The sequence below is a fragment of the Cetorhinus maximus genome, chromosome 20 (assembly GCF_964194155.1).
Source record: "Cetorhinus maximus chromosome 20, sCetMax3.hap1.1, whole genome shotgun sequence".
Lineage (NCBI taxonomy): Eukaryota > Metazoa > Chordata > Chondrichthyes > Lamniformes > Cetorhinidae > Cetorhinus > Cetorhinus maximus.
The window spans coordinates 21,883,428-21,906,629 of NC_135898.1; the positions used below are offsets into that span (position 1 = coordinate 21,883,428).

The following is a 23,202-nucleotide window of genomic DNA, read 5'->3' on the forward strand; positions in this document are numbered from 1 at the left end:
ATCGGGCATGTTCCGCCATTCCATATATCTGAACTCCATCTATCCACCTTAGATATCTTGGTACGCTTGCCTAACAGAAGTTGTTTCCCATACTGGGGACCCAACCCAGTTCATGGCAGTGAGGGTCCTGCCCCACTTAGACCGCCAGGGAATGTTTCAGCATATCAGGGAATCCGCCTGGGGGAGAGATTATCCTAAAGTATGAACTGACGAGAGATTAACTTTTTCAACCTTTTAAAAAAATTTATTTATTTATTCATTTTTTAGAGGAAAGCTCCAACAAGACCTTGTTTATACCAAAGATTACAAGCCACAAGAGGGCGGCCAGCGCCGACACTAAGCAGCTGAGCTTTGTCTCGGCCGGGAACGTGAGGAAGGACCCCCTGTCGCTGTTTGGCGGTCTGAAGCCCAAGAGCGACCCCATGTCCCAGTCTAACCTCTGCATTAATGGCAGTCACATCTACACGGAAGAGCCAAGCCAAACCGCGCCTGTGAAACCGAGGGCCGACTCCAAACCGTTGTACGGCAGCCAGTTTTACACCTCTGCCGAGGATTTGACGGGCAGGTTCTCTGCAGACCCTCCCGAGACCAGCAGCCCGCGTTCCCCTTCCCGATCGTCATTGGGCACCGGTTCTGGTGAGCAGGGGCCCAAAGTGGCAGCTGTGCCAGACATCCGGGTGTCGGGGAGCACCAGTGACTTGACTGATCCCCAAAAATCGGACAGAACAAAGGAGGGGAAAGAAAGCAAGCCTGGAGGTTTGTTGGCCTTGAGCACTGGAAAGAAGGGGATGGAGCAAAAGACTGAAACCAGCAGGGACTCTGGAATGGACAGCAAGTCACTCAACCCCTTTGAAAATGACCAGGGTGAGGAAGAAACGACAGCTCAGCCTGGGCCCAAGTCCAACGTGTCAAAAACCGAGGCGGTGACCAAAAAGGAGGAGACCAAGAGAGGCGGCTTGATGTCCTTCTTCCCCAGAAAAGCAGAACCGGCCAAAGCTCCTGAGGTGAAAGCATCGTGCAACCCATTTGAAGAGAACACCAAGGAGGTGAAGAAACCCACGAGTACTTCGGTGTGGTCAAGCAGGACGGCAGCTGTGAAACCCAAGTAAGCCTCATTTCAGTGGGTTACTGTGTTTAATGTGGTGGCCATGTCATTGCCAGGAGCCTCCTTCCTATATACACCTTTGTTTGGTTTTCTGTGAGGGAGTGACCTAGCAGTGCTAGTGGGGAAATTTTGACCCTGTGACTGAGGCACGCTGCACTATATTCACTGCAGATTGGAGCCTGGTTTGGCACCTTGTCGAAGATGTTATGCTGCAATAGCCCTTCATAGAACGATGGAGCACCGAGTGTTGCCATTTGACCCATGGTGCATTGTGGGCAACAAGATGGTGGGTGGAGTATAATTGGGGGTCGGGGAGTTGGTGGGGTGGGGAGGTGTTGAGGTTATTCCCTCTGGAGGGCAGAATAGAAAGGCAGAATATTTTTCAGAAAAGGTGTGCAAGTTTTAAATGTTGCCGGTCAGAGGGAGATGGGTGCACTTGTACAAGGAATGCAGGTACAGGAAGCAATTAGGAAGGCTGATGGCATGTTGGTCTTTATTGCATTGGAGGTTGGAGCATAAGAGTAAGGAAGTCTTCCTACGGTTGTATGAGGCTTTGGTGAGACCACACCTGGAGTACTGTGCACAGTTTTGGTCTCCATATAAGGAAGGATGTACTTGTGTTGGAGGCAGTACAGCGAAAGGTTCACGGGATTGGCCCCTGGGATGAGAGGCTGAGTAAATTGGGCCTATCTTCTCTGGAGTTTAGCAGAATAAGAGGCGATCTCATTGAAATGTGCAAATTCCTGCAGGGGCTTGACAGAGTAGACACGGAGAGATCCCCTGACCAGCAGAAACAAAAACATGGGGGGACAGTCTCAGGATAAGGGGCTGGGTATTTAGGACTGAGCTGAGGAGAAATTTCTTCACTCAATTCTTCCATTTTTGGAATTTTCCACCCCAGTGGGTTGTGCACACTCCATTGTTGAGCGCATTTAAGGCTGGGATGGACAGATTTTTATGGCCTCTTGGGAAATTGAGGGATTTGAGTATCGAGCAGGAAAGTGGAGTTGAGGTAGAAGATCGACCACGATCGTATTAAATGGCGGAGCAGGCTTAAGGGGCCATGTTGCTAACTGTTGCTCCTAGTTCAGTTGGTCTTGTGTGCCTGTGTCTGTCCAGTTATGCAGTTGGTTATGCGTGGGGAGGTTTACTGCCATACCTGTCACTCTGCCCCCTCCTCCACCTACATGCTGTATGTAAATATTCTGGGACTCCCAATGTGTTGTCATGCGATCTCACTCTAACCAGGTGAAACAAAGCCAGTTTCTACCTTTGGACAATACAGTACAATAAATCTGCAGTTCATGTTCACGTGTCTTGATTGACAAACATTACAGGCCATGAGACCAGCCAGTCACAGACCTGAAGCCAGCTCTTGCAAGTGCTGCCTATACGTGAGATACAGGAACGTGGGCACCAGGAAATGAAAATGTTTCTGCTGATTGATTTTTCACTCACATGGTCAGTAACGTGATCCACTGGTTGTAGAAATTTGGAGCACAAAAGGAGACCATTTGACCCTTCATGTCTATGCTGCCTCTTTGGAAGAGCAGTTGTGCTCGGTCCTGCACTCTTTGTCTCTCTCTCCCCCCCCCCCCACCCCCCCTGCTTTTTGTCTTTACCCTGCGAGTTCCTCAGCCTCATGCACCTGTCCAGCACTCTCTCCAAATTATTTACGGAATTGGCTTCCACCACCTTTTCAGATAGAACATTCCAGAACTCTGACAATTTTGAGTGAAAACATTTCTATTCATCTCCCCTCTCGATCTTAATCCAATGATTTTAAATCTTTGGCCCCTGGTGATTGACCCACTCACCAGAGGGAATCATTTTTCTCTTATATCTGCTCTATTGAAACCTCTCACTATTCAGTTGCCTCTTAACCTTCTATGTTCCAAGAAGAACAGTTCTAACTGTCCCAAACTCTCCTGAGAACTGAAGTCCCTAATCCCTGGGAACATCCTGGTAAACCTCCTCTGTATTCTCTCTAAGGTCATTACATCTTTTCTGAAGTGTGCGGCCCAGGATTGTCCACAACACTCCAGCTGAGGTCAAACTGGTGATTTAAAGTTCTAGCAGGATTTATTCTATTATTTATAAACCCACAAAACCCATGGGCCGCCTTAACCACCTTATCAACTTTTGACCCTGGTCAAAAGGCAATGGAACACCCACTGGTGAAACAGAGATGCAGATATGCAAACATTTGAACATATGAGTTGGGATCAGAAGTAGGCCCCTCGAGCCTGCTCTGCCATTTGATAAGACCATGGCTGACCTGACTGTGGTCCCAACTCCACTTTCTTGTCTATCCCTGATAACCTTTTACCCCCTTGTTAGTCAAGAATCTATCCAACTCAACCTTAAAAAGATTCAATCACCCAGCCTCCACTGCTCGCCGGGGAAGAGAATTCCACAGAATAATGACCCTCGGAGAAAAAAATTCTCATCTATCCTCATTTTTAAACTTTGTCCCCTAGTTCTGGTATCTCCCACAAGAGGAAACTTTCTCTCAACCTGTCAAGTTTCCTCACGATCTGAAGCTTCTATAAGATCGCCTGCCCTTTCCCACTCTGGTCTACATGTGACTCCACTCTTACCCTACACAATTGACTTAGTGCTCACTGGAGTACAAAAACAATCACTGTTGCCTCGGCATGCTTCGCTGGGGCCAAGCAGTAAAAGTGTCTCTGAGCTTGTTCCAAGAACGAATTCAAAAAGTTTCATTGGGTTTGAAGTGAGCTGTAAAGCTTTTCTGGCTCGGGTTGTACACAGCTTGTTAGGTTGGAACACTTGCATTCCAGACTGATGAATTCGTCTACAGCAGTTCCGAGGAGTTTGAGTGGAAAGGAGAGAGAAAGTTGACCTTTTTTGGTACAGTGGCTTCTCCCAGCTGTAATGGTTTTCTGTTGACAGTCGTTCCTCAGCAGGTCTTGAGCGCATTTCCTGCTTGGTACCAATGGATAGAAGGGTGGCTAGGAGGAGGTGGGCTACTATCTCAAAACTGTACAAGGAATGCGACCATCACATTTTTCTTATACCTCTTTGCCCAGTTTTTGTCTTTCTCTGTGTTGGCGTGTATTGGTATGATGGCCAAGATGCATTTGTGTGTTGGTCTCCAGAGCATGTTGGTGCTACCTTCAGTGAACTTCCTGCCAAGCCTGCCCCTTACCATGCCTACTTGCTGCTCAGGCTGCCAGCGAGAACAGGAATGGGAGCCCGCCTGCTCAAAAAGCCCAAGGTGATCACTGCCGACGCTCGGAGGCCGCCTGAGGTGGCACCAAGTACAGGGATCATACCTGAGATCTCCTGAGCTTGCCTCCTTCACTACTGCAGGGTTGATGATCATCCACAGTCTTGTATGGGGGTATTTAATAGCTGATGTGATTTTTGTTTTATTGCAAAAACTCCCAGCTCCACATTTTCTCTTGTCTGTTGGCCATTTTCACTAGTATCTGGTCTCTGGTGTCATTTTGACTGTTCTTTGGCGTTGGAGTCCGCTTGTGCAGCCCTGCCTTGCAGTGGTGCTGGTCGCTGCTGCTGTTTTCCTCTGTTTTGTTTCTAAGTCTGTCTTGGAGCCAACCTTGAAGTGTTCATTGTCACAAAGGTGCACTCAGCTGGTTCCTGGGATGGGGAGGATTGTCCTATGATGAAGGATTGAGACTCTGCCCAAATTCCTGGAGTTTAGAAGAATGAGAGATGACCTCATTGAAACACATCAACTTCTTTAATAAAGGGCTTGACGGGGTAGATGGGTGCAGAGAGAACACTTCCCCTGTGGCTGGGGAATCTAGAAAACAGTCTCAGAATGAGGGGTCGGTCCCTCTAGGACTAAGATGAGGAGAAAGCTCTTCACTCGGAGGGTTATGAATCTTTGGAATTCTCTACCCCAGAGAGAGTGGATGCTCGTTGAGTATATTCAAGGCAGAGGCTGAGAGATTTTTGGAAATTGAGGAATATGGGGATAGCACAGGTAGGTGGAGTTGAGGTTGAAGATCAGCCATGATCTTGTTGAATGGCAGAGCAGGCTCGAGTGGCTGAATGGCCTACTCCAGCTCAAATTTCTTATGTTCTTTAGTCAACAACTTTATTCCAATGGCTGTTGCAGGTATCACCCCATTGTCATCGGCAATTGAATTTCAGTCTAATCCTTATTCAATAAGTTAAATAATGCATCTAGAACTGTTAAATTACACCCAAATCTGAAGAAACCATTGAGCATAAGGGCCTGTTAAGGTATCGCTGACACCCACTGTAACCTGACACTGGTCTCATTGCTCAACTTTATCAGATAAAATATTGGCTGTCAAACAGGATTAACCTGTGCAAAGATAATCCCCACTTTCAGGGTAGTAGTGTTTTGGATTTCCAGCATCCGCAGTAGTTTTTTGTTTTTATATCTATAGTAACGTTCCTCTTGACCTCGATGTGGGAGAGATTGAATTCTTTTTAAATAATGTCATTTGATGATTCCTGCTTTCTGTGCAACTAATGCTTTTGCCCCAAATTATATTTTAATCTTTAATCACTGAAGTGTTTTGTTTCAGCCTGTTGTATATTTTTTCTCCCCCCACCTTGCCCCTGTATTTTTTTAAAAAGCAGCGTTTCTTTTGGGGAGACACTCTGCTTTGGTTCTGTTCCATTGCTTGAACCTTTTGGAAGGTGAGTGGTTGGCTGGACAGGGGTCACGGGCGCTTAATCTTTGATCCCGGTTGGAAGTGGCGGGGTTAGGGAATGAGTGTAGTGAGCAAATTGATCAGCAACGCGGCCAAGTTATGCCACGTGAATACTGGTCAAAAAGGGGATCTGGAGATTTTCATTTTATGAAGGTGCACAGGGATGGGCCTTGCAATGCAAGAACATAAATAGGAGCAGGATTGGGCCATTCAGCCCCTCGAGCCTGCTCTGCCATTCGATAAGATCATGACTAATCTGATTTGTGGCCTTAACTCTGCTTTCCTGCCTGTCCCCCATAACCCTCGACTCCCTTGTAGATCAGAATCTCTCTAACTCAGCCTTCAATATATTCAATGACCCAGCCCCCACTGCTTTCTGGGGAAGAGAATTCCAAACGCTAACAAACCACTGAGGGAAGAAATTCCTCCTCATCTCCATCTTAAATGGAGATGCCTTATTTTGAAACTCTGCCCCCTCGTCCTAGATTCCTTCACAAGGGGAAACACCCTCAGCATCTGCCTTGTCAAGCTCCCTCAGAACGTTGTGTTTCAATAAGATCACCTCTCATTCTTCTAAACTCCAATGAGTATGGGCCCAACGTGCTCAACCTTTCCTCACAAAACAGCCCCTTCATCCCAGGAATCAGCTGGTTGAATCTTCTCTTAAACTGCCTCCAATGGCAAGTATGTCCCTCCTTGAGTAAGGAGACCAAAACTGCACAGTACTCCAGATGCAGTCTCACTTAAGGCTCTGTACAGTTGTAACAAGACTTCCCTACTTTTATATTCTATTCTTCCTCATTGCAATAAAGGCCAACATCCCATTTGCCCTCCTAATCACTTGCTGCATCTGCTTACTAACTTTTTGTGATGCGTGTACCAGGACACCCAGATCCCTCTGTACCACACAGAGTTCTGCAATCTCTCGCCATTTAAATTCAAATGCCTTCTGTAGGACCTCAGGTTTTTTGCCATTCTGCCGCTGGCAGCTCACAGAGATTCAGAGCGTGATAGTGGAAGGAAAGAATAGTACGTTTTTTGCTTAATTGTTGAGTTCTGATCCCGCCCTTTTTCAAAGCAAAATCCCACCAGAGACACAGATGCTTCTCTGAGCAGCAAAGGCCACTGACCGCTGTTTTGTCCTTTTTGCAGATTGGAGGTGTCTCCGAAGGCTGAAACCAAAGCCGAAGCGTTGTCACCTTTAGTCCCTCCCTCCCCTCCCCTCGTTTCTGCTTTAACCGATCCCTTTAGCTCAGCTCCTCCTCTGATAGTGGTGGGAACTGAAGGGGCGAGGAACTCTAACTTTGCCAATCTCCACGTGGCCTGTAGCCCACCCGCCATGTTTCTGGACGCCCAATCTACGCAATCCTCGGTAAACGCCATGCACGAGTCGTCGGCATCGCCACCGTCTCCCGTGAAAGAATTGGACGCCACCCACTTGCCCCCCCTTCCAAGTTCCAGCTCCTCTTCATGCTCTTCGAGGTCTTCGAACACTGAAGCAAGTGTCTCCTCTGCAACAGAGCTCGCTGGGGACAAAGCTCAGGAAATGAGAGCCCCAAGGAGGGAGAGCAGCAGGACATCTGCTCAGGCTCTGCTTCAAGAGCTGACCGGAAAGAGCTCCACCGCAAATGTCAACCAGCAGCCACCACCCAGTGGAGAGAGAGCCTCTGCCGGGGAGATTAAGGATTATGAAGGTTTATCTGGAGACCAGAGGCTGGAAGCGAACCCGGAATGTAAGTTGGAAAGCAGTGAGGCAGTTGAGAAGGCGGCCGGTGAACTTCAGACCCTACGTGGGAAGTCTGAGCTTGCTGACTCCCCAGGCGATGTAACCGTGGAACCAAAACCTTTGCTCCACCTTCTGCCCTCCCTCCCATCAGAGACTAATGTTTCCAGAGACCCGCCCAAGGTGCCACCGAGGGAGTGCGTGCCTAGCTCAGAGGGCAAGTTGAATCTGGGACCGCTGGCCGCTGAGATGTGGAAGGTGCCACCTATTCCAGCACTGAGGAATGTTGCTAGAGTTATTGCTAATGACGATTCTCCGCGTCCCCCTCAGGAAATACCGAGTGACGACTTGATGTCTTTTGAAAGGGACACTAACTATGGCCTGGAACCGTTAACGGTATCCTCTGAGGTTGGAGGTACCGATTTCACTTTGAGAGTGGGGGAACCTGACAACGATTCCTCAGCCAGCAGTTTAAAGGAAACTGACCAGAGTGCCACATCGGTTGGGTTTGAAGAACAAGCTTCCACTATTTCCGCACGCAGTGCGTACGAGGGTGAAGCTGATGATTATCCAGTCACGAAAGGGGAAAACCATCCCATTGTATATCCTGGTGGCCTGCCGCTTATCCCCGAAAAGCTGGAAGGTTCCACAGGAGGCGGCCATACGACACACACAACTGAGACTACAAGGTGGCTGAAATCTCCGCTGCCTCTGGCTGAACCCACCGCTGGTGTTCTCTCTCAGGAAATGCAAGACCACACTCCTCCTCCTTCTTCTCCTCCTCCTCCCCCTGACCCAAAACCTGATCCGGTCGAAAATCTAACCACTGACTCAGAACATCTGGGTGCTTTGCAACTGAAGACAACGGAAGAAATCACAGGCGGCAACTCTGGGCTGCAGGAGCCATCAGTCAGCAGACCCGAAACAGATGACCCAATGATCGCCCTGGAGAAGAGGAGGAAATCTTTTGATCAGATTCCAGCGCTTGATGATAAAAGTGAAAGGTCACAAATATCCATGAAGGCCCAGAAAGACTCTGATGATCTGGTGATCAAACTGGATTCCTCAGGTCTTTGCCACAGCATGTCACACTCTTTGCAGAACAATTCCATCTTGGACTTGAGTGAAGAATCTTCTGATGAACACAAGCCGGAGATGTCCAAAAGCTCAGTTGCAGTTCCTCCCCTTTCCACCATAGCTTCCCCTCCGCCTTCAGCCCCTTCTGCTGGGTCTTGCGTTTCTCCGCTGCCTCGATCTTTGTCTCCACCTCCTTTCTCCCAGTCCACGTCATCTGTGACTGATGCCATTTGCTTGGTAAAGCCATCAGCAGGGAATTCACCTGAAGTGGAACACTCTGGCCAGAAGAGGCTGCTTCAGGCTCGAGTTTCGCCCACAGAGACACAACCAATTCAGTCACAGAGCAGTGGGTCAGCAGTCTCTTCCAGACGCAGGTGAGGTTCAGTTAGCTTAGGTTTATAAAATGAGCTGCCTTCGAAAATACCCTCAAGCTTCATTGGTGTTGAGATTTTTTTTTTCCAATCCCCGCCTTTGTTTTGTTGGATAATTACAACCAATTTAATTTGGCTTGAAGCTGTTGCTCTCTTTATCATTTGAGCAGCAGTTGCAGGGTGGAAGCAAGATGACTGAGGTGAGAGAGACTGGGTTTGGGGAGCGGTTACAGGCTAGTTTCTCTCCTGAGACCTTTACTGCACGATATTGGCGGAGAGTTCGGACTTCATGGCTTTGGGGAAAATAATGCTTCCGTGACACCTATTGGGGTGGCGTTAATTATTAATTGAAAGTGTCAAGCATGACTGCAAGACAAAGGCCTTTGTGGTTATGCGAAAACCTCCTAATAGTATCAGAATGAGCAACACTACAGAATGAGGCCATTCGGCCCATTGTGCCTGTGCTGGCTCTTTGAAGGAGTACACCGATTAGTTCCACTTCCTTGTTCTTTCCCCATTGCCCAGCAATTTTTTTCTCCTCTTTCAAGTATCGATCCAATGCCAAAATGTGAGGTGCCAAGCTAGTGAAGCTACAACTCAGAACTGCATGTGTGCTAAACAGCGGACGCAGCATGCGATCGACAGAGCTAAGCGATCCCACAACCAGCGGGATCAAGGTGCTTATAAGGGCAGATGGCCAGAGGCTTAGTCAAAGAGGCAGGTTTTAAGGAGGGCCTTTAAGGAGAAGTGTAGGGAGGTAATTCCAGAGTTTGGAGCCCAGGCAGCTGAAGGCACGGCCACTGATGGTGGAGCGGTTAAAATCAGGGATGCTCCGGAGGCCAGAATTAGAGGAGCGCAGATATCTGAGGATTGTGGGGCTGGAGGAGATTACAGAGATAGGGAGAGGAAGGGCCACGGAGGGATTTGAAAATTATGATTTAAGAATTCTCATCCATGTGGAAAATTGCCGAGGTATGTCCTGTCCACAAAAAGCAGGACAGATCCAATGCTGCCCCAATTATTGCTCTTTCATCCTGCACTCAAATCATTAGCAAAGTGATGGGAGGTGCCATTGACAGGGCTGTCCATTTATGCACCAATAACCTGCTCATTTAGTTCCTCCAGGGTCACTCAGCTGCAGACCTCATTATAGCCTTGGTCCAAACATGGACAAAAGAGTTGAACTCGAGGTATGAGGTCAGAGTGACTGCCCTTGACATCATGGCCCCATTTGACAGAGTGGCATCAAGGAGCCCTAGCAAAACTGAAGTCCATGGGAATCGAGGGGAAAACTCTCCACTGGTTGGAGTCATATCTAGCACAAAGGAAAATGGTTGCGGTTGTTTGAAGTCAATCATTTCAGTCCCAGGACATCACTGCAGGAATTCCTCAGGGTAGTGTCCTCAGCCCAACCATCTTCAGCTGCTTCATCAATGACCTCCCATCATAAGGTCAGAAGTGGGGATGTTCGCTGATGATTGCACAATGTTCAGCACCACTTGCGACACCTCAGATACTGAAGCAGTCCATGTCCAAATGCAGCAAAACCTGGACAATATTCAGACTTGGGCTGATAAGCGACAGATAACAATTGTACCACATAAGTGCCAGCCAATGACCATCTCCCACGAGAGAGAGAGAGAGAGTCTAGCCACCTTTTGACATTCAATGGCATTACCATCACTGAATTCCCCCACTATAAACATCCTGGGGGGGGGTTACTATTGAGCAGAAACTGAACTGGACTAACCATATAAATACTGTGACTTGCTCTTGCAGCCAGAGCCTGGGAACCCTGTGGCGAGTAAATCACCTCCTGACTCCCCAAATGCTGTCCACCATCTACAAGACACAAGTCAGGAGTGTGATGGAATACTCTCCACTTGCCTGGATGAGTGCAACTCCAACAACACAAGAAGCTCGACACCATCCAAGACTCAGCAGCCTGCTTGATCGGCACTCCATCCACCACCTTAAGCACTCACTCCCTCCTCCACTGACGCACAGTGGCAGTAGTGTGTATCATCTACAAGATGCACTGCAGCAATTCACCAAGGCTCCTTCAACAGCATCTTTCAAACCCACAACCTCTGCCATCTACATGGGCAGCAGACAGTTGGGAACACCACCACATGCAAGTTCCCCTCCAAGTCACTCACCATCCTGATTTGGAAATATATCACTGTTCCCTCACTGTCACTGGGTCAAAATCCTGGAACTCCCTCACTAACAGCACTGTAGGTGTACCTACACCACATGGACTGCAGTGGTTCAAGTAGGCAGCTCACCGCCACCTTCTTGATGGGCAATAAATGCTGGCCCAGCCAGCGACACCCACATCCCACAAACTAATGTTATTTTGGAATCTGCTTCTATTTGTCTACACAGTGATATTTATACTTGCTTAGCTTGATCTTCCGAAGGTAAGTTAGTTGTAACTTAGGGTACAGCTTTTTTTCCTACCTGTAGTTGCAGGAAAGTGTTCAGTAACATGTCTCGACCCATTTCATGCATTTTTACGCAGCATTAATCTGGACAATGAGCGGGTGCAGATTGACGCATAATCAACATACAAATATGAGCACTTTTTCTCACACACCTTCCGCTGGTTCATAGTTTACTGAGGACGTACTTACCTGGGCGGCATGCACTGGGCCAGCGATTGAGAAGAAGCGTAGACCCTCACCCCTACCCACCCCAAGCTTAGCTGGCGCGCCAGAGTTTTTTTAGGACATCCCTTGCACTTTTAATGCTGCTTTGGGATTCCAAGCCTGTGAGCAGGAGGAGTTGTAAATGCTTCACTTTGAACGCACTGCTTCATGGTACAATTGGCTGTGTGTGTGGGATGGGCAGGCCTGCCATATCGAGTGTGGCGGTGCAGATATTGATTGCCAAAAAAAGTTATTAATTCTCTGCCCACCCCCTCCCATTTTCCTTCTTTTTTAAAAAGGACTTGCATTTAAATAGGGGCTCTCTTGACCCCAGGATGTTCCAAAGTACTTTACAGCCAATGAAGCACTTTTGAAATGCCTAATATAGGAAATGCGGCAGCTAACTTGTGCACAACAAGCTCCCACAAAGTGTAATCTGATAGTGAGCAGATGCTTTTTTTTTTAGTGTGATGTTGATTGAGGGATAAGTATTGGCCAATGCTACCACGAGATTTAAAAAAATATATATATATAACTGAGAGAGCAATCTTCGTTTAACATCTCATCTGAAAGACGGCACTGCCATCACTACAAGACTCCCTCCGCACTGCACTGGGTGTGTCAGCTTTAATTTGTTTTTTTATAATAGGTTCTGGACTGACTCTGAAACTAGTGAGCTACCTGCTGAGCCACAGCTGACAGCTGTCAGCCCCTGCAGGCTTATGCATGAACTTGAGCAATGTTGATGTGTTAGTTATGATTTCTCCACCCCCTCCCACCACCCACAAGCACCTGAATAAATGGAATGACACATGATTCCTCAAATCGTGGGGGTGAGGGTGGGGGGGCTTCCAAATGGACAAGAAAGAACTGGTGAATAGACCAAGTGGAGAGAATGAAGTGCGCAGAATCCGCCCTGGCACAATAAAGTGTCCTAGTTTCTTTTTAACGCGTGTAGATTTATAAGCTTTTAAAATTTTTCTCCCAGACCTCATCCCGTGAAGCCCATGAGCGCTGCCGAGACAAAGACGCATGAGGTCAGCTCCGAGGAAATTCTGAAAACCAGGACCAAGGCTGTGACCAAATCTTCAACCGGACACTTGTTAGGCCTCAGTGAAAGTCAAACCCTTCTAAAGGTGAGGCTGGTGGTGTTGCCGGAATTGTGGAAAGGTTGTCGGTAATGTCGGCGTGAAGACTTTAAGATCCAGAAAATTAACAGCTTGTGAAATTCCGAGACTGCTTCATCTTGTTGAACCGTATAAGATTCTAAGGGGGTTTGACAGGGGAGATGCTGAGAGGGTGTTTCCCCTCGGGGGAGTGCGTGGTGGGGGGGTGGTGGGGAGTGGGTACGATGAGAATCTAGAACTGGGGGGAGGGGGTGGGGGGGCACAGTTCCAAAATAAAGAGTCTCCCATTTAAGATGGAGATGAGGAGGAACTTCTTCTCTGAGAGCTGTTAGCATTTGTAATTCTCTCTCCCGGAGAGCAGTGGAGGCTGGGTTACTGAATATATTGATGGCAGAGTTGATAGGTTTTTAATCGACAAGAGGGGGGTTCAAGGGTAATTGGTGGAGGGGGTGGGGGGGAGGGGGCAGACAGGAAAGTAGAGTTCAGGCCACAATCAGATCAGCCATGATTGGTGAAGCAGGCTGAATGGCTGCCTCCTCCTATTTCTTATGGTTTTTTTTATGCCTGATTGTGATATGGTGAGAGGTTATCAGTGTAGACAGACCAAGGGCACAGGGAGAGAGACCTGGAGAAGGCTGGAGAGTGCACAGTCCCCAACCATGCATTTATCTTTTGCTAAAGATGAGTCTACTTTAATCCTGGGATGCAAGTTTCCAAATTTGCCTTAAATCTTGGTGCCACTTAGCGTTAATAATTAAACATATTGACTGTGCAGGGATAAGGTTGGGTAGTGGAGACTTTGCTATCTTGTGAAGTAATGCTTTTGACTCCTTGGCAGGGAGCTAAAGGCTTTGATTGGAAATTTGGCAATTTGAAGCTTTTTGGTCTGTAACCTCAAAAGTTCAACAATGACTGCACTCAACTTGATTGTTAGTGGATAACTAGTCGATTAGGTGAAGGAAGCTGAGTCATCAGAAATATTAGATGAAGTATTATATTAAATATTGTCGCAAACAGTCATTTTGTAATTAAGGATCACGTTCTCGGGTTTTGTACTCCGGGAATTTAAGTACCTCGGAGTTGTAGAACAAATTGAAGCCCCACAAATGGTCTGAGGTAGAAGCTTGAGACTGATTTCCCAATCTCTGGGTGCAGCAGACGCATGCTAAATATGCGTGGTTTGTTTATGAATAGGGAGCTGCACAGTAGCTTACTCTTCACCTGGTCCCGCTCACAGTTTTTGAAGCCCCTCCTGATTCTCGTGAGTGAACGAAGACCATGCCATTGGCAAGAGGTTTCAGAGTGTGGTGGTGGGAGCCTGAGTTGGTTAGGGTTTGGGCGAGGGGAAAATATTTTGGAACCTCCACGCTCTAATAAAATGACTGGGATGGTAGCATGGCGGTTATGTCGCTGGACTAGTAATCCAGAGGCCTGTACTCGGGCTCTGGAGATGTGAGTTCAAATCCCACCACCGCAGTGGAGGAATTTAAATTCAATTAATCAATAAATGTGGAATAAAGTCTTGCATTTAGTCTCATTATTACTAATCATGAACCTACCAGGGTTTTGTAAAAACCCCATCTGGTTCACTCGTGTCCTTTAGAGAAGGAAATCTGCTGTCCTTACCTGGTCTGGCCTTCAAGTGACTCCAGACCCACAGCAATGTGGTCGACTCTAAACTGCCCTCGCAAATGGCCGAGCAAGCCACTCAGTTGCGGGCGGATCACCATCACCTTCTCGAGGGCAGTGAGGGGCGGGCAATAAATACCGGCCTAGCCAGTGAAGCCCACATCCCAAGAATGAACTTGAAAACTTCTCCCAACTCCCCATTTCCCCTTGCAAAACTTTGAAAACATATAACTACCTCCGGAAATATTTTATGAAACTCTACCAATTGCGGATTTGGGGGAGGGTTGAAATCTGAAGACGGATTTGGGGTGGGGGCACGGGGGTGATGGGAATGTTACTCTTGGGGATCTGCCTGTCCACTGGCTGCCTTAGGGAGATGGGTATGTGAGTGGCACAATTGCACTGAGTCTGGGAGAGCAGAGAGAGGGTCTACACCTGATTTCCTGCTCTTTACCCCTTTTTAAGTTCATTTTCCTGTGTGACATTTCTGGACTCGGACTAAATCCCAAGCATTTGGCAGTCGCTGTCGGTCCCTGTGGAGATAATAAATTTCCAACTGTGTTAACAGGGCCTAAATGTTTGCGTTGAATTTAACTTCCAGTTTGAATGGAGTAGAATGCTCCCTGTTTATTCCTCCTCCACATGCTGTCTGCTTTAGTTATGTAGTTTGCGCTCACTGACTCAGAGTCCTCATTACATTTGGTCTGTTGGTAAGGGCAACACTGGGCAGAGTGGCTTACTGCTGTCAATCACTATTCAGTGACACTTGCCCTGACGCTCGGGGTGGGGAGGGGGGATCCTGTGTGCGTGTTGGATAAGAATATATTTGGTTTCCACAGATGCACACTCTGTGCCCTCTACGTGACGAGTGGGAACATCCCAAACTGCAGCAGTGCCTATAGCACCCTACCTCATCAAGTGACCATGGTACTTCTAGGAGTCCCGGGGGTGCGGCGGGCATTAATTAAGACAGAAAGCTCCTGGGTACAATGATGCTTTTGTTGTAATGGGGAAAATGAGGTAACAATGAGATTCTTCGCTCAGTGTCAAAAGAATTGGTCAAAGTTGTTTAAAATCCAACAAGAAAAAGACTGAGCAAAAACATTTGGTGCCAGGTTCTTACTATTAGTATTCCTGAAGTGTCGGAGAATTGGGTTGATCACAAGACCAGTGGACCTATCTTGTTTCTTTTCGATGGGAAATTGTTCCTATCAAGTGTGTCAGCCATGGCTCAGCGGGTAGTGCACTTGCCTCTGAGTCACAAGGTTCCTGGTTCAAGTTCCCCTCCAGGACGCACACATTAAACCTGATAGTTAAGTGCTGTACTGAGGGAGTGCTGAACTGTTGTAGTTGCCCTCTATTTGGATATTTGGCTGGTTTATAAAAGGTCCCACAGCACTTCCAGAGAAGAGCAGGGGAGTTATACCCGTTGTTCTGGCCAATATTTATTCCTCAAACAACATCACAAAAACAGATTATTTGGTCATTATCACATTGTTTGGGAGCTTGCTGTGCACAAACAGGCTGCTGTGTTTCCTACATTGCAAGAGTCATAGAATGATTACAGCACAGGAGGAGGCCATTTGGCCTGTCGCGTGGCCTGTGCTGGCCCTCGAAGGGAGCAATTCACCTCGTGCCACTCCCCCGCCTTCTCCCCATAACCCTAAAAGTAGTTTTTCTCCCCTCGTGTCATCTTTTTGCCAGTTACCTTTAAATCTGTGTCCTCTGGTTCTCGATCCTTCCACCAGTGGGAACGCTTTCTCCCGATCTACTCCAGGCCTGTCATGATTTTGATTTAAAAATTGCTTTCTCCATCGTTTGTCAAGTTTAACATTTCTCTCTTCTACCCACCCCCGCCCCCCCCCTTCCCTGTTTAAAGGGCTATGATCCATCTGATCCTGCCGCTGCTTACGCACAGCTTACACACGACGAGCTGATCCAGCTGGTTCTGAAGCAGAAAGATGTCATCTCCAAGAAGGACTGCCACGTCCGAGAGCTGGAGAGCTACATCGACAACCTGCTGGTCCGGGTGATGGAGGAAACCCCCAACATCCTGCGCGTTTCGTACCAACCCAACAGGAAGGCTGAGCGAGTGTGACGGACAAGTGGAGGGGGGGGTGGGGGTGGGGGTGGGGGGGGGGGGGGGGGGGGGGTGTGTGTGGGGAGAGGCCATGTAGTGAAGAGGAAGCTGACATCAGCCATGCTGCTACCTGAATATTGACAGATGACGCTTTGTAACTGGCCCAGGGATTGCAGAGTGATTTATTGCCTTCAGGGGAAACAGATTTCCGATCTGGAGCTTCCGCGGTGTTGCCTGTGTGGGGTTTAAATTTTTGGTTCTGTCGTTTTTGTTTTCAAATCCCCCCCCTCCGCAAGTGCTGGCTGGACACTCGGAGAAAACGACTCTGGGTAGCAGAACTGTCGGAGCTCCCGTCACTCTCTAATCGTGCTTCCGCGCTTTTGGGGCTTAAAACGGTTTGTTTGGTTGGGTGAAGCCTCAGACTTGAGTAGATGGCACTGGGCGGTCAAGAGAAAAGAATTGATTTGATAGGGCTGGGGCAGGTCGCAACTGCTTGAGAAGCTTGGTCCTTTCTCACCCACCACCGCCCCCTCACCACCTGTCTTTACAAAAATCAAATGCTGGCACCTCCCACCCTGCCCATTTGTAAAACTCCTTTGATAATCACCTCTGCCTGAACTCTGAATTCCCTCTAGTTTTCATTTGCTGCGGCGAATGTGATACACCTGTCTGTGCACGTGCGTGCACACCCTGCCACCAAGCAGGAGTGTGTGTAGACCAGCGAGCGGAATGCACGCTGATCATCCCCATTGTCCTAGGCACAATGAGGCCACCATATTGTGAGACTTCCCCCCCCCCCCCCCCCCCCCATTGGTACGAAATTTCTGACACAATGCTGGGCCTTTGTGCCAAAAATCAATCTGATGTGTCGCAGATTATTAGCCGTAAGGAGATGGGAGCCGTGAGCCCACAGTGTAGACGTTGGGTTTGGTACGCTTACCAGTTGTTGGTGTCTCGTGTGTGTTAAGGGCTGTTTAAAGCTCAGCTGTCCACTACATAGCGGTTAACGTTGAACTGAAAAGCATTTGCTTAACGTGAAGTGGCAGGGTTTGGCCAAACTATATTTTGTAATGCCAGTTTGGAAAGCTAACAATGTGACGCTCGACACAAATATTTATATTTCTTTAATTGACTTTTTAAAAAATTTCTCCCCTCGAGCTGGGGAATAAACCAAGCTCCCTATCTGCTATGCTTGGATGGGAGAGCCCTAGACTGGTAATATTCCAGATTGTTTTAGTTCTGTAGACCGAAATGCAGTGGGCAGATAGATCCTCCACCGTTAGACTGGGCGAGTGCGCACGGAGTAGGTCACCTCCAACTCAGCCGGGGTTGTGCTCAAGTTTGCTCAAGGTTTCTCGAGTGGAGGAATTGTTGCTCTGTGACTCTGATGCTACTCAGCTGAAGAGAGCTTTGACCTTTTGCTTTGGTGAGAATATGGGCAGAAGTCTTCATTTTCCCCCCGTGGTTCCACTGAGCACCCTGAGTCAATGCAGCTCCATCTCCAATCCTTCAGCTGAGAGATTTGGGCTGTCAAAAGTTCTACAAAGTAAAGCTTCACGATTTCCTTTAGTAGGCACCTGACTCCTGGCAATTGTTTGCGGTTTTATAAATGATGGGAGAAGGGCAGGTTACATTTCGTCAAAGAAAATAATGATTTTTATGTTTGGTTTTTTTTGGACAAGTATATCTTTTTAAGTTTTTTTTTTAAATGGGTGAATATTGATTGTTAGTTGGTTCAGAGCTAATTTTAATCACGTGTACCTTTCTGCTTTGCTCCAATACGATTATTTTGCCTCCTCCCTCTCCCCTCTGACCACTCTCCAACCCCAATCCAACCCCTTTGACTCTGAAGGGAGACTGATTAGACCGAGGTAGATATGTGATGCAAGTATGTGCTGATTTTTGGCTCGCCAAATTTAAGATCGCACTCTCTAGCTGTTATCTCCAAAGAGACCTTTGGATGAAAGGTTTGACCAGAACATGGCAGCCGTCAGGCGCAGAGTCTGCAACTCACTACCTTTTGCTCATTGCTCTCAGAGCAAGCCTAGCCGTGATGAGGAATGGCCCCGTTAACAGCTGTGTATTGAACGAAACTAGTCCTTGGACCTGGTTAATCTAGTACCCAGTTTGGGACATTACACTGGATTGGATTTGAGACTCTGGTTTGGAGGGCGTGCTGTGATAAGTGTCATAAAATCGGCCTTCAATCAGATGCCTGATGTTTCCAACTTTTTCCTCTCGGTGGCTTTTTTTTTAGGTGAATGACAGGCATGTTATTCATCAGCATTTAGGGCTGGTGTATATTAATATGAATATAGATTATTTAATATAATTTAATATATTGAGATTTAAATGTATGTGCAAATATGGGTTGGGGACTTGCTAAATGATTTTAGCTTTTTTTTTTAAAATAAAAAATCAGGGTTGTTTTCCAAACGCTTTTTGGATAGAGGAAGTTAGGGTTTTATGAACTGTCGAGCTTTGCAGGTTGGTGAGGGGTGTCCTTTGGATCAATCTGCACTGCGTCAGCTTCTGTCTGATGTACAAATGCATCCTTGGACTTGTGCAACCCAACTTAATGGTGCAACTCTTTCAAAATGGACAACAATGGGCGGAAAACACTGGAACAAAGAGCTCTTGTGAGCGTTATGCAAATAACTTTAAGTAGGGACTGATTGGGATCAATGCAAAGCTTGCTAAAAGACCTGATCTAAATAGCTGTGAGCTGGGGTAAAGCGGCAGGGCTTTAGCTGCATCTCCATCGTACAATTAACGGCAGAAACGCTGTCTCGCGTGAAAGAACCGGGGTTGGCACATGAGTGTGTTTGTAACTGTTTGGGCTTCCGTGCTCACCCGATCTTTCTCTTTTTATCCTCTTCAAATGTCGGTTAATTCCATTCTGCCTATCCTCCGGATGATCTGAGGACTGCGAACAGACCCAAATGCAAATTTGAAGGTGCTTCCTGTAATAGAACTGGAAAACCTTTGCTGTACCAAGGGAGGCGGGGGGGGGGCGGGGAACCACAAGTATTTGCAATCTGCACCTGGAAAGTTATTGCTGCATGCTCACTCACTGATGCCACTGTGAAGAACATCCCAGTCTTCCAAAGGTTTAAATTGTTTCGAGATGACAGTTGAAATGCTTGTGTCATTTCTCTTTATTTATCACAGATTCATTGGTGGGTAAGGTACAGCGGGAGCTTACCATGAGTGCAGTCTGGGGAGACTTGAGTGGCTTGGGGTTCACTCCGAGTGAAAAGCAATGACTCTCTTGCTACAGATGCCCTCTTTTCCCCCCCCTCCCGCCCCCCCGCCCCATGGCACGGTTGAAATTGGCAACCAAGCATCCAGCCAGAAGGTCTTCCGCAGGTTGTAAGGTGATAAATACATCTCGGGGCGGTTTCTAGGTGTTTCTCAGACAATGAAGGGTGGTGGGTTCTAGTTGTTAAGTCGGGGTACAGAGGAATGCATAATTACTGATGCCAACTTGCGTTTCGAGCAGTATTGGCCGGGAGTTTCCGGCCCTGTTGTGTTGGGACTCGCCGCAGGAGATTCGATGGCTCAGCTGAAAATCCAATGGCTTTCGGCGGGATCGGACAATGCCGACGTTGGGCGGGACTGGAAAACCCTGTCCCGTTGTGACTAGATTATTGATCGGTAATGGGTTTGAAGCAACTTGCTCACTGAATGTTAAAGGAGTTTTTATGAACATGGATAATGTAACCTCTTGTGCTTCCACAAGGAATCTGTGCAATATGATCCCTGGCATTTGGACTGTACACTAAGACCTTTTTTGTCCCCATCTTTTATTGCCCTTTCTCACTTGTGCAGTCTAGAACTCTTCCATCACTGTATGATTGGGGACTGGGCGTTACTGAAATCTTATGCTGTTGGGTGAAAGAACACTATTGTAAAAGACACTTTGCAAACAGAAAACAAGTGGCTGCCAGTACGTTGACTGCAATCAGCCTATATTGGGAAGGGGGCAGGTGAAGTCCCATACGTTCTAAGTGTTATAACACAACCAAAACTCAGCGACTTGAACAGTCTTTACATAAACTCTCTTCTATCACGGACCTTTCTGTTGTGACGAATGGCTGCTGGCCTTCTACTTGATTTGAACACTGATGCACAGATCCCAGGATACAAGCCTAAGTCACTTTTTTTTAGGAGCAATACCGAGTACCTGTAGAAATACGTGCTACACCGATTGTGGTGATTGTCAGCAATCAGGAGCCTGTGCTAGACTGAAAGATCCATCTGTTTTTGGTTTTTTTTGAAGTGCAGGTTGCAGGTGGGTAACATTGTGAAGACTGGTGGGGATCAAGTGGACACTTTTTTTTATTTTGCAGGATGTTCAGCATGTCACCTGTTGAGTTTGCAGCTCGTCTGTAAATAAGCTGCACGGTTGTGAAAATGGCAATACTTTTTTTAATTTCAATGATCTCTTCCTCCACTATGACCTATGCAGTTAATGAATGAATGTAAAAGTAATGAGTATTTTCTGCTGCTTGGAACATGTACTATAACTTAAATCCTGAAAAATAAACTATTTCCTTTTACAGCTGTGGAGTTTTCTGTTCCGTGTAAGCTCCTGGGGATGCTGGCATTTTATCCCCAGATTTTTTCCCCTCTTAATCCTCCCTCCTTGTTTGTTCATTTTTGTTCTCACGCTTGCTCACTCTCTTTTTTTCTTTTTGTCTCTCCCTTCTTGTCTCTTTTTTTTCCTCTCTCTCCTCCTACCTCCCCCGCCTCAGTTTAAAACTCCTCAGCGCTGATTCATTGAGCATCAGCCAATAGCTGTGGTGCCTTGCCGTAGTGTCGATTAAGTAAGCACGTGATTCTAGTCATACTGTTAGCAACATTGGGGGCAGGGATTCCAAGCTGATACCAGTTCTGTTGGGACAACAGTGTCTGAGGCTACTGGCAAAACTTGGTATGTCTGTCTAAAGTTTTGTTTTAAGCTTCCAACCTCCTTCAGCATCTTTGAGCACCCCCGTAAGTGTTCCTCATGTTCCCCATGACCTGCAGAGTGCCCTTGTGCTGTCTTAACCAGACATTCGACAGCAGAGCCAACAATCCTACCAGCAAGATCAGTGCGTGCTGGAATCTGCCATCTCCCAATCCCAACATGTGCTTTTGAACCTTCCAGAAGGCAGCCTGCAATGCACTTGCCAAATAACCCAGTTTGTTGGTGCATGAAAAATGTGAATAAATAGGCTTTCAGCAGCTTGTACCTATTTCTCACCACACCTTAGACCGTGGGCCATTGCAAAACTATCGGGAAGGACAAGAATTCTTGAAACTATCATTGCTGTATAAAAAACAAACCCATCTGGTGAAATCTGCTGTCCTGTCCTGGCCTGGCCTACATGTGACTCTAGACCCACAGCAATGTGGTTGACTCTTAACTGCCCTCGGAGATGGCCTAGCAAGACACTCATGGAAGCATAGAAAATGGCAGGAGTAGATCATTCGGCCCTTCGAGCCTGCTATACCATTCATACAATCATGGCTGATCCTCTATCTCAACGCTATACTCCCGCTCTCTCCCCGTACCCCTTGATGCCTTTAGTTCAAGGGCAATTATGGGCGGGCAACAAATGCTGGCCTTGACAGTGATGTCCACAACCCATGAAAGGATATGTTTTTTTTTAAATTAAGGGGAGGGGGAGAAAGGAATCGAAGGATATGACAAGGGGGTTAGAAGTAGAGGGTGAGGCGCTCCTGTAGGACAGAAAAACTGGCACAGACCGGTTGGGCCAAACGGACTCTTCCTGTGCAGTAAATTCTATGGGATACAGACTTAATGCGAACAGAGTGCAGGTTTTTTAAGTGGATTGATAAGGACAATGTACAAATGAGCTGTCCCTAAACTTTACATCAAATATGTCCTTAGTCTCCCCCTAGTTGGAGCGAAAGTCCAGAGGCCAGCTGCCCAAGCCTGACTTGTGCAGAGTGAAATTCTGACCTTTTGATTCCATCCCTCAGCTCTCTATGAAGAATTGGTTTGCGGCCTGATCAACCAATCCAACTTGAGCAGCTTGAATGACCAATACTGTTCTTGCTGACCTGACCTGGACTTGATTGGAAGCCATGCTGATGGTGTTTTCTCAGCATTACAAACAGTTGTTCAAAGGCAAAGGCTTCCCTGGCAGGCGGGGAGATAACATATAACTGGTGTCCGATTAGTCTGGTACTCAAACTCCCCATATGGTTATGGACAACTTCCCAGGCAACTCCCATCTCTGGAGATGAACTGAATCTAACTTCAAAGGATTGGACAGAAATCGAACCAAAATCCCTTCCGGGCCAACTTGATTAAAAAATCCCCAATCGACCCTTGCCTCCCCCTCCTCTATTCAATCCCTCAATGCCATCTTGCATTTATGTAACCCCTTCTAGTTCAGTAAAATGTGAGGACTATCTAGGAGTGTTTTGAGGCAAAATTTGAGATATATTGGGATAGGTAACCAAAAGACTGATGATAGATGTTTTAAGCAGAGACAGAAAGGTTTAGGGAGGGGATTCCAGAGCTTTGGGGCCCAGGCAACTGAAGGCATAGCCACCAATGGTGGAGTGATTCAAATCTAGGTGTATGTACATATAAGTAATGGCAGCCAGCAATCAAACCCCACCATCTCTCCATATCAAACCTCTATCCGTTTCTGTCTGGCTTAACATCACCACTTCCTTTCGATGAATGAGATTGAATCCAATGGCATTCATGCCTATTGTAAATTCTGTCTGCCACTGGCAATAT

The 23,202-nt window shown here is 47.2% G+C and overlaps 1 protein-coding gene across 1 annotated transcript in view; it reads left to right on the forward strand.

Annotated features, from left to right (window-relative positions):
• Positions 1–16,720, forward strand: part of LOC144694937 (rab11 family-interacting protein 1-like) — a 34,140-nt gene extending 17,420 nt beyond the window's left edge. Inside the window, exons 4-7 of the mRNA XM_078565722.1 lie at positions 268–1,105; positions 6,934–8,955; positions 12,592–12,739; positions 16,239–16,720. Coding sequence (XP_078421848.1) covers positions 268–1,105; positions 6,934–8,955; positions 12,592–12,739; positions 16,239–16,457 — 3,227 coding nt within the window. The 3' untranslated portion in view covers positions 16,458–16,720. The remainder of the gene's footprint in view (positions 1–267; positions 1,106–6,933; positions 8,956–12,591; positions 12,740–16,238) is intronic.
• Positions 16,721–23,202: the final 6,482 nt, after the last annotated feature.